This window comes from Narcine bancroftii, chromosome 2, assembly GCF_036971445.1.
Source record: "Narcine bancroftii isolate sNarBan1 chromosome 2, sNarBan1.hap1, whole genome shotgun sequence".
NCBI lineage: Eukaryota > Metazoa > Chordata > Chondrichthyes > Torpediniformes > Narcinidae > Narcine > Narcine bancroftii.
Genome location: NC_091470.1, coordinates 37,548,515 through 37,560,324, shown reverse-complemented (window position 1 = coordinate 37,560,324; position 11,810 = coordinate 37,548,515). Strand labels below are relative to the sequence as shown.

Sequence of the window (11,810 nt, the reverse complement as noted above, 5' to 3'; positions counted from 1 at the left end):
CATTCTCCCTCCACATAACATTCCAGGTGCCTGATGTCATGGACCTTTCACACCACAGCCACCTCAGTATCACTTCACACGGAGCGGATCTGGGATTAACTGAGTAAAGTATAAGAGGGAGGTTGGGGGAGGGGGGGAGCGAATGAGGCGACCCATTGCCTTTTTTTTAAAACCGCGGACAGCCCGGCTCTTCCCTCTCCCTCCGCAGCACATCACGTGAGGCTGCAAGTAGTGCGGCGGAAGGATCGTGGGCTGCGGGCGGTGGGAAGCGGAAGGGCGCGTGCGGTGCCGGTCGCGGAGGGACGAGGCCGCGGGATGGCGGGCAACGCCGGGGGCTGAGCGAGCGAGCGGGAGGGCCTGGTTCAGCAGCCGGACCGCGGGCGTTTTCGGCAACGTGTCCGGAAGGTAAATGGGCGCCGAGATCCCGGCGCGAACTCCCGTTGCACCTTCCCTCTCGCTTCTGGGGTGGTGTTGACATTGGTCTCTGGCCGCCGCGGCAGTCGCCTTTTGTCGAAGGGAGGGGGTGGTCTTTGAGGGGGGGGAAGAGCTACCCCCGGGGGTTGGGGAGGGGGGGGAAGAGCTACCCCCGGGGGTTGGGGAGGGGAGGGGGGGGAGCTCCCGGCGGGGGTTGGGGAGGGGAGGGGGGGGAGCTCCCGGCGGGGGTTGGGGAGGGGAGGGGGGGAGCTCCCGGCGGGGGTTGGGGAGGGGAGGGGGGGGAGCTCCCGGCGGGGGTTGGGGAGGGGAGGGGGGGAGCTCCCGGCGGGGGTTGGGGAGGGGAGGGGAGGGGGGGAGCTCCCGGCGGGGGGAGGGGAGGGGGGGAGCTCCCGGCGGGGGTTGGGGAGGGGAGGGGGGGGAGCTCCCGGCGGGGGTTGGGGAGGGGAGGGGGGGGAGCTCCCGGCGGGGGGAGGGGAGGGGGGGAGCTCCCGGCGGGGGTTGGGGAGGGGAGGGAGCTCCCGGCGGGGGTTGGGGAGGGGAGGGGGGGGAGCTCCCGGCGGGGGTTGGGGAGGGGAGGGGGGGAGACGGCGTTGCATCGCATTTTTAAGCGGGGTTCATCACTTGCTCTCTGTGCAGTGGGGTGTTTGCACTCAGTGACACTTGCCGCCTGGTCCTGTCCCCAACACTCCCCGAACCGCCCTGCTCAGCCTTCACATTGTCTGCGTGGTTGGCCGTGTGGCTTCAATAAACATTCTGTAAAGGTCGCACCTGTTGCTGGATTCTCTCGCCCGAGTCTCTTCAAACCCCCGCCTTCCATGCACGGAAACAAATATTCTTGGATCGTGCTGCGTTAATTCCATTCTGCTTTCGTTTAACTTTTCTTCTCAATAGTTGGTCAGAATCAGCACTGGAGGTCAAATTAGTATTAGTGACCTCGCTAATTTTCTAAATTCAAACAAAACCTCTCATTTCACCACTGCATGTGTGTACTCATTTTCATAAAGGTTCTTTTATGGACCTGTATCTAAAGTTTTAGGGTTGTCACACCCTTTGTTGCTGTGCTGTCTATTTCCAGGTTGATAGCCACAAGTTAGTATTTCCCCCCCCCCACCCCCAGCCTTGTTCAGTGGAAGGGGCTTTGAATTATTGGGTTTCTTTTCTTACAATTTGCATTCCTTGTACCGTTTCATTTCGGTATTATTGTAAAGCTCACTAAAAATATCTTAGAGAAAACAATGATCACTGATTTACTGCTGGAGAAGCTCAGCAGGTCAAGCGTTATGTAGCAAAAGAACCTTTACTGCTGCTTTGCTTGAAAATCTCCATTTATTTTTCTGAGCATGGGGTAGACTGGTGTTCCTTTTCTTTGCCGTGATGTGGAATTCCTATACTATTTGAGTTTGTTAAATTGAAGGTGGCGACATTAAACTATTATCCTGTATGTGGCGCAGGAGTGGATTGACTCAACAATGACAATAGTATTTATTCCCTGGATATTGAAGTTTTCCATTAAAAAAAATCTTTAAACCTGTCCTTTCGTTTAAAAAATGTTTTCTAAATATTTTGAGAAATTTAAGCCATTACTTTTTGCACAGTCTTTATAAATCTACAATGATTAAGGTGTTTTGAGTTTCAAATTGTTGAAGTATAATTTTTTTAAAAATAAAAAGTTATAATGGAATGGTGTCTTCTACCTTGAAGAAGGGCTCAAGCCTGAAACGTCAGTAATAGATCCTTACCTCCTATGGACACTGAGAGACCTCCAGCATTTACTGAGTTTTTATTTTGGTGTCAACTATTTTGGCTGTGAATTAACTAGAGTTTCCACCGCAAGAAAACTTTCCAGCAGGAATGTAATGTGTAATTAATTCAGGTGAATTACAATTCCATGAAAGATTTTAACACCATGGTTTTTAAACTAGATGAAAAATGAGGTTGAGGGCAAAAGTCTATCTTGGTGAATTCATCCAGAAAGATTCTAAAGCTAAGTATGCTGGCATTCATTTGCTGCCTAAAGATCCTAGGGATTTTGCTTCCATACTTTTTGAGCAATTCTCTTCCATATGACAGTTAAGTATTGTGTGCAAAAAAAACTTCTATTCCTATCTTTTATCTCATTAATTTGAAGATTTCTTTCTATCCTAGTTACCTAAAAAGTGAATGTTTAAAATAAATTTTGAATCTTATTTTCAGAATAATGTATGTGTTGGAACTTGCCAGTCCTGAAGGAATTCAGATATGAACAGATTTGAGGGGAAAAAATGGTTTCCTCTGGTAATCGGATGAATTCAAAATACTGAGAAAAGAATGAGGTTGTCAGAGGAGGGAGGCTTGAGTGGGAAATGATGCAAAATATTATTCAGAGGTTTTAACTTCTGGACAGCATTAGCTGGGACTGGAGCGAAAATAGATTTTGTCTTTGTTCCAGAATGGGGAAATAAAATATGAATTCTATGACTAAATTGAACGGTGCTCTCAAATTCGCAGGATTTGTTTAATGGTCTCCTTTGATTACCAAGTAGACTCCTTCAGAACAGAAGCATTTTTTTGGATTTGTGATGGTTACTGTTTCAATAAAGTTTAACTCCATGGATGCTTTGCATTGGTTGGAAATGCTTCATGCTGTATCTCTTTGAGACTCTTGGCGTGTATGTCTAATGTGAATCTTCATTTTTATCTGAATTTAATGTTATTGGTCACGCTTCGCATGTGCAACAACTTCACCTCATCCTGTACTATAATAATTCTATGCTATTTATTATTGAAATCTGTTCTCAAATCTAACTTGTGGTTTTCAATTTCTGTCTTAGAGCTGTGACAAAAGTAGAATTTGAATGGTGCATTCTAAAAATGAGTTGAATCTAATTTCTTAGTGTTTATTTCTAATGTAATGCAGAGTAGATTTACTTCATAATTCTGAAAGGACAAATTCCTGTTTTGTTCTAAAAATTGATATTTTTATGAATTAACTGCTTAATTTTTTTAGTCATGTTCTAAAGCTTTATATTAAATTAAAAGTGAGAGTAGCAAGAACATTGTTTTCAGGAAAAAAAACTGCGATTTAGCTTCAAAGTAAACCCCCTCCATAAATCTTCGTCCGCGAAGCCAAGCCAAAGAAAGAAGAAGAAAAAAAATGAGTATTGTTAATGTTGAGAATAAATTCTAAATCATTGAAAGTGTACTCATTCCTGGAATTTTCTGGTGAAAAAATATTTATTTGATTTCTGTGTTCTTACTACCAATCTGAAAGGATACCAAGAGTAAACCCACACTCAGAAAAGGCTAGGTAGACAATTTCTTCACTGTTTATTTTTAATGTTGAAATCTTGAATACAGACAATTTCTTTGAGAAAAGAATGATAAGACTCTTTTTGCCTTCCTCTGTCTTGGAAAGTGGAAAAGTTTAGAGGGTTAAGAGTGCATGCCAGTAGTAAAAGGAAGATGAGAGATTTGAGTGACTGAATTTTCTTTCTTTGGCTTGGCTTCGCGGACGAAGATTTATGGAGGGGTAAATGTCCACGTCAGCTGCAGGCTCGTTTGTGGCTGACAAGTCCGATGCGGGACAGGCAGACACGGTTGCAGGGGAAAATTGGTGGGTTGGGGATGGGTGTTGGGTTTTTCCTCCTTTGTCTTTTGTCAGTGAGGTGGGCTCTGCGGTCTTCTTCAAAGGAGGTTGCTGCCCGCCGAACTGTGAGGTGCCAAGATGCACGGTTTGAGGTGATATCAGCCCACTGGCGGTAGTCAATGTGGCAGGCACCAAGAGCTTTCTTTAGGCAGTCCTTGTACCTCTTTGGTGCACCTCTGTCACGGTGGCCAGTGGAGAGCTTGCCATATAACACGATCTTGGGAAGGCGATGGTCCTCCATTCTGGAGACATGACCTACCCAGCGCAGTAGGATCTTCAGCAGCGTGGATTCGATGCTGTCGGCCTCTGCCATCTCGAGTACTTCGATGTTAGGGATGAAGTCGCTCCAATTAATGTTGAGGATGGAGCAGAGACAACGCTGGTGGAAGCGTTCTAGGAGCCATAGGTGATGCCGGTAGAGGACCCATGATTCGGAGCCGAACAGGAGTGTGGGTATGACAACGGCTCTGTATATGCTAATCTTTGAGTTTTTTCAGTTGGTTGTTTTTCCAGACTCTTTTGTGTAGTCTTCCAAAGGTGCTATTTGCCTTGCTGAGTCTGTTGTCTATCTTGTTGTTGATCCTTGCATCCGATGAAATGGTGCAGCTGAGATAGGTAAACTGGTTGACCGTTTTGAGTTTTGTGTGCCCGATGGAGATGTGGGGGGGCTGGTAGTCATGGGGGGGGGAGCTGGCTGATGGAGGACCTCAATTTTCTTCAGGCTGACTTCCAGGCCAAACATTTTGGCAGTTTCTGCAAAACAGGACGTCAAGCGCTGAAGAGCTGGCTCTGAATGGGCAACTAAAGCGGCATCGTCTGCAAAGAGTAGTTGCCCATTCAGAGCCAGCTCTTCAGCGCTTGATGTCCTGTTTTGTGGAAACTGCCAAAATGTTTGGCCTGGAAGTCAGCCTGAAGAAAACAGGTCCTCCATCAGCTAGCTCCCCATCATGACTGAATTCTAAAGAGTTGGTATAATGGTATCCATAGATCCTTGAAATGATAGGATGTATAATTATTGCAAAGGAAAACCAGAGGTGTATGATTCAGTGATTATTGGGGGAATCAGAGGTGGAGAGGGTGAGCAAATTTAAATTCCTAGAGTCTTTATCTCGGAGGTCCTCTCCTGGACCCATCATACAAATGCTGTTGTGAAAAAAGCCTGTTAGGAGATGCGGAGTTTTGTTATGTCATTGGAAACCTTGGCAAACTTGTACAGATGTGCAGTGGAAGGGTCTTGTATGGGGGCAGCAATACCTCTGAGCGAAAGCCCTGTAAAAGATGGTGGACTTGGCCCAGTACATCACAGGCAAAACTTTCCCCATCATCAAGAACATCTACATGGAAAGCTACGTTCGGAGAGCAGTAGCAATTATCAAGGATCCACACCACCAGGAAGACAGGTGCCACAAGACTTGTACCTCCTGGTTCAGGACTAGTTGCTACCCCTTAAACGTCAAACACCTGAACAACAGACATGTTCAGAAACTCATTTAAGGACTCTTTGCTCATTATTTATTCCTGAAATATTTATTTTCTGTATTTGCTGTCTGATTACATGTCTGTCTTTTGGAGTACAATTTACAGTTAGTGGAATTAGAAATTCTGCCTGGTCACAGGATAAAGAATCTCAGGGTTGTATGAGATGTCATGTATTTACTCTGACAATAAATTTGAACTTAGACCTTTGAACTTTTAACTTTTATGACGTTCAAGGGGTGATGGAGAGTTATGTATTACAGTACAACTCCGATTATCTGAAATGGTTGGGACTAAGCCTATGTCGGATAAATGTTTTTTCGGAAAACGTCATTTAAAAAAAACAGCCCAGTAGCAACATCAAATCACTTGTATCAATGTTTAAACAACCAAAAGCGAGGGAAGGCTTTTTAAGAATTAAAATAATGTTTAATTCTCACCAAAAAATGCTGGCTGACACTGATCCCCAACACAACCCAACCGCCAATCACTGAGATAGACCAACCGCTGCTACCAATCCATGAGGACGCTTCCCAGGCCAGTGGAACAGTCACTAGCAAGTTGGCAGGCTACTGCCTCCCTGGTCACCAGACCTCCTGACTCCCAACTCTGAATCCTCCTCTAAGCCTACCCGTTGTGCGGTAGTAAGCCGAGGGGAGGATTCGGCATTGAGAGCTCTGTGCCGAGGAGGGAGGGGAGGGGAGAGAACTCCACTGATCCCAAGGTCCTGCTTCTGCCCGGGAGGCTGCTCTCCTTGATGATGTCGTTACAAGGGATTCTTCCGACTGCTTGCTGCTGGGAGATGTTGGTATGCAGTTTGATAGAGAGTTGGAGAGAGAAGGCAATGGGGGAAGGTAAAGAAGGAATGGAAAGAGAGGGGAGGGAGTTACCTGAAATCAGGACAATCGTCGTTCTAATTTCAAGTCGAGTGAATTTTTTTCAACCTGTCGGGTCAGTTTGGCTCCAAAAAAATTTGGATAAATGTGCATTAAAGCAAAATGTTGTAAATGTTCAATTGTTAGGCAGCATATCTGCCAGGATTTTTTATTTGGAAAGGGAAATGCATACCTCCCTTCACACTATATGATGCCCCACATGATGTTGATGGTTACTTTGGTTAGATCAAAGGTAACCTTTTATAGCAACACCATGTATATTTTAAACTTTTAAGAGATGCATTTTAAATAGACGGTTGCATGTTTTAAAGCTAGAACACAAACACAAGTGTTGGGTTTGTACAAACAATCCCTCCTGTCAGATGCTGTTTGGTGGTTGATCTAATTTGGACTCTGTCTTCCTGATATATTGAATATTGGGTGGCACGGTTAGTGCAACACTGTTACAGCACCAGCTCTCTAGAGCAGGTTTGAATCCTCTGCTGTCTGTAAGGAGTTTGTATTCATGGGCATTTTCAATCTCTCACTGATGCAGTCAGAGGGCCCCACCTGCTTCAAAAGGCATCAATTATACTGGTGCCCAAGAAGAGCAGAATGAGCTGCCTCAACGACTGTCGCCCAGTTATTGATGTTGCTGCACAACTCCAACCACCTGGGCTCAATCTTGGGTGCCGTCATGTGGAATGAGCATTTATTCTCCCTGTGACTGCAAGGGGTTTCTTTGGGTACCCTAATTTCCTAAAAATGTGCGGATGGATAGGTTAGTTGCCTATTTGGAATTGTCCCGAGGTAAATCAGTGGGGGGAGGGAGCTGTTGATAAGCATAAATGAGGAAAATTAATGGTAGAGTGGACTGCATTAAAGCCAGCATTGACATAAAACTTAAAACACAGAACTTTTACCAAAATAAATCACACATCATGCTTACAAGTTTAATTTTATATTAGTATGATTTTTGTATGTGTTCTTTTTCACACTCCCCACCATTGTGCAGTGTAGCCTTTTCCCAGAGATCCTTCAATATAGCTGCATTAGCTGTATAAGAGCTTTAGCTGTTATTTAATAATTTGCTGGCCCTTTCATGTAATAATTAAAAGTCCGCTATACTGCTATGGATCATGTATTCATAATGGTCAGACCAGGTAAAGATAGCAGATTTCTTACCAATGAACTAAATTGTTATTTGCTACAATTTGTAGATTCCATTAACTTTTTATTTAATTACTGTACAACTCTGATAATCCAGGAAATATGGGATTTTGGTACCAAACGAGAAAAAATTCTAGTGAACAAGAGAAACTGCAGATGTTGGAAAACTGGAGAAATACACACACTGCTGGAGAAACTCAGCATTTCAGTCAGTATACATGAAAGGTGAAAGATAGTTGAAGTTTCAGACCAAAGGCCTTCATCAGGAAAAGCAAGAAACCTGAATAAAAGGGTGAGGAGGAGACCTGGAGCACAGGTAGGCTGGTGATGGCTTATACAGGTTGGAAGGGGAAGAAATGAAAAAAAAAAAGTGATAGAAGGAAGGGAAGGGGGTGGGGTGCTGGAGGAAGGAATGATGGTGTGGTTAATGGGCAGGAAGAGAGCACAGGGGAAAGGAAAGTAATGGGGCTAGAGAGGTAGGAAATGTGAGGACAGGGGTAATAGGATGTGGGTTGAGAAAATGAGGGGGGAGGTTACTGGAAGTTGAAGTAGTCTATGTTGGTGCCATCTGATTGGAGACTCAAGAAGGAATATTTCCGAACTGTTGCAAATTATTTTTTTAAAATTCCAGCACATTTAAAATCGCATTTTCTTTTGTATCATAGAAATTCTAAATTTCCCAGTGAATCCTGTGAGTTTAAAAGAAGCATAGGAATAAAGGGTCTTGTGAGTGAAAGTGTGTGTGGCCGGCTGATTTTTATATGGTCAGCTAACTGCTAAACCATTGAAATTTTGGAGTAGTTGGAAACTGGATGATCAGTTTTAGTGTAGAATGTGAACTCTAAATTTGATTTAAAGCATTCTGTGGATTGTTAGTCCAGACTCATGGAAAGGCAGTCTTCTATTTTAACATTGCACCACCTATTTCTGTGTCTGTATCCATCTGTTAGCCAGATTAATAGAATCTATTCATATGTGTGAGACTTTTGGAACTATGTAAAGATGAATGCAGCATAAATAAATGACCACTTAGATGCAGAGGCAAAACAAACTGTTATGGAGAATGAGAAAAATGACTATAGCATTGAACAAATTCTTTGTATCTCCCTTGTGGTAGATGCTAATTGAACTAGAAATGATGGAGAACCAATGATCTCATGAAAATGCTAAGTTTACATCTTCACTTGTAGAGACAAAGATAAGTGAAAAGAAAGAAAATTAATCTTTGCCAATTATATCCTGTCTTAGTTATGATCACCACCAGGAATAAAAATTCTCATGGTTAGATTTTTTGCTCTGAAATTAGAGGTTTGGTGTGCTATGTTTGATCTAGTATTTCCTTGAAGGGATGAAGAAGATTGCACTTCTATTTATTCATCTACTGCTTTTTGTTTTACAGAGCAATGCTACCCAGAGGCAAGTGGATACATCTTTTGCTAATTGCTGCTGGATGACTTCTCCATGTACAGTAGAAACACTGTTTAAAAACACAGGAGAGGAAAAAGTACAAGAAGTTTAAAGTAACCCTACTTTGCCATGCCATTACCTTTTGGGATAAAATTAAAGCGAACCCGACGATATACTGTCTCCAGTAAAAGTTGTTTGGTTGTACGGATCCAACTACTGGATAATGGATTTTTGGAATTCACCCTTTCTGTTGAAAGTACAGGTCAAGAATGCTTGGAAGCTGTTGCACAAAGATTAGAGCTAAGGGAGGTAAGGTGCCTTGTTTTTGGTCTATCGATAATCAGTGCAATATTTTCATTTAGCTCATCAGAATTCTTTGATCTTTCAGTGAAAGAATGCCACTAGGTGAGCAATGTTCAATCTTGATTAGTGTACTTTTGTTATACAGTACAACTCTGTTTTTCCAAAATGGTCAGAACTGGGCCTATGTCAGATAAACATTTTTTTGGATAACTGGTCATTTTTAAAAAAAAAAACCAGCCCAGTAGAAACTGAATCACTTGTATCGATGTTTAAACAACAACAAAGAAGAGAAGGCTTTTTCAGCATTAAAAATGTTCAATTCTCACCAAATAAATGCTGGCCGCTGCCGATCCTCAACATGACCCCAACGCTGCCGCCGGTCATCAAGACCTTCCATTCGCTGCTGTCGATCCCTGACACATCCCCACCACTGCCACTGATCCCTGGGAAGCCCAGGCTGGTGGAACACTCATTGGCGAATCGGCAGGCTCCTGAAACCCCAGTCACCGGAGCTTCTGACGCAGAGTCCGGACTCCACGTCCTCCCTAGGCCTACCGCACACAGTGGAGCCATGATGTACTTGTGGAAGAGAAAGGATACAAATCAGGCTTTCTGTCCTGGATGGTTGAGCTCAGAATTTCAATGGTGTACCAGGGTGGTCACTCTGTCTTTCTCCTAGTATTTAAATTGTTTATCAGTTGACCAACACTGGACTGACTGTGGAGCCAAGCAATCCTGTCAAAATCTAAACATTGGGGCATTTCATTGTTGAGAAAATGCTACTTGATTGTGCTCTTGCCAATATGTGAGTCAGTGAGCTAGCGATGACAGTAGACCAATGGGGTGATAATTAGTTAGCTTGTATTTCTGCTTTATATGAACAACTGATCAGGGCAATTTTTTACATTGTTAGACAGATGCAGGTTTTGTGACTAATGGAACAGGTTGCCTGGAACCTATGGCTGGTTAGTCCTGGAGTTTGTGTCTTAAGCACTCCAACTGTGATATTATCTGGTCCTGTAGCCTTATAGAGATTCCATTGCTTCAATCCATTTTTTGATCTGTTGAATTCATTTAGATGAAGGTTGCCTTCTGTGGTGGGAATTATGGGAGGAAGTTGTGAATAGCTTTTGGTATTAACAGGTTGATCATCACTTTAACTTGAACATGTGATCTTCTGCAACTGTCTTGCTCCTGTTAGATGTTTAGATGCATCATCATTCCTAACTGAATGCATTAAGGCAGCAGATTTTGTTTATCTTGGTACAATCTAATGTATGTAGCATTTGCTATAGGACAAGTGTTTTAGATACTTCATTTTTAAATATGACTTGTATTGCTGATACGTCCTTTGATGCCCCTCTGAACCAAGGAGTGTCCCACGTTTGATAGTTCGGAATGGATGTAGAGGACTGAAATTGTATTGGAATAGAATTCTTCTGGTAAACAGCATTATAAATTGCTGGACAAACTCACCAGATCATGAAGCCCCCATAGGAAATAAAATGCAATGTTTCGTTAGGAAACTGGAAAAATCGGTCACCATCAGCGTGTCTTTTTTTTTGTTAAACAGTGTCTTGTGCTTAATGAATTTTGGGATACCAGAACTGTTTCGAATCTATCTTACTTGCGACAAAGGTAATACTATCCAAAAGTGGAGTGGTCCTTGTTATAAAGACTTTTTTCCTCTCGACTTGGACCATGTGATCACTTTTACTAAAATTGATATAGACGTACATGGGCAATAGGTACAGTATTTTGGTAAGACAAAGATCCGCTTTATCCTTTGCATTGATTCGCTACCATTAGTTCAGACCCAGTTTGGTCTACTTTTTCAATGAGGAGGTTATGAAGTTCTTTTTCTGACAGCTCGTTAAACAGGAATCCGTGTTGTTCGTTGACTACACTCAGTGTGGAACACAATTAGAGCAGCAAAAGTAATAATCTGATTCTAGAATCTAAGGCACTGTTTATTCCTCTGTCACTAAATCCTTGACTTCCTCATTGGAAGACCCCAATTAGTGAATTGCCAACATGGCCACCAATTCAAGGCTGTAGATTTAGTCTCTTGTTCTATTCCCTCTGCATTCACAATTATGTAGATATGTTTGGCTTTCAATGCAATCTGTTGTCTCAAGAAAGCAGCCAACATCGTAAAGGATCCGTATTACCCTGGTCACAACCTATTCTTGCTCCTACCTTCAGACAGAAGGTACAGAAATATTAAGTGCCCATTCAAGAACAATTTTTTTCTAATAGCTATCAGCTCTTGAGCAACCCCATACTACACAAACCATAAACTACTCCAAGACCACCAAAAGATCTTTCTACGCTACTTGTTTTTTTTTTAAAAAACTACTTTTTTTTCTTGCACTATCTGCAATTGAAAATTTATCCTTTTTAATTTATTATCTATTTTCTGTCATGGCATAATGTGACAATTTAACGTTCTGTGTAGTTTATACATCTTGTATGCCTGTTTGGCTCTGGGACCCTGATTTGGGAAACTCGTGTGTCAA

At 42.9% G+C, this 11,810-nt stretch overlaps 1 protein-coding gene across 2 annotated transcripts in view; it reads left to right on the top strand.

Annotated features, from left to right (window-relative positions):
- The first annotated feature begins 235 nt into the window (after window positions 1-235).
- The window catches only part of ptpn21 (protein tyrosine phosphatase non-receptor type 21), a 48,258-nt gene continuing 36,683 nt past the window's right edge, over window positions 236-11,810 (top strand). The window contains exons 1-3 of one of the 2 annotated variants that reach the window (XM_069916325.1): window positions 236-405; window positions 7,679-7,897; window positions 8,981-9,297. In XM_069916325.1, the coding sequence (XP_069772426.1) occupies window positions 9,118-9,297 (180 nt within the window). In that variant the 5' untranslated portion in view covers window positions 236-405; window positions 7,679-7,897; window positions 8,981-9,117. The remainder of the gene's footprint in view (window positions 406-7,678; window positions 7,898-8,980; window positions 9,298-11,810) is intronic. The other variant, XM_069916324.1, reaches the window with a different exon arrangement.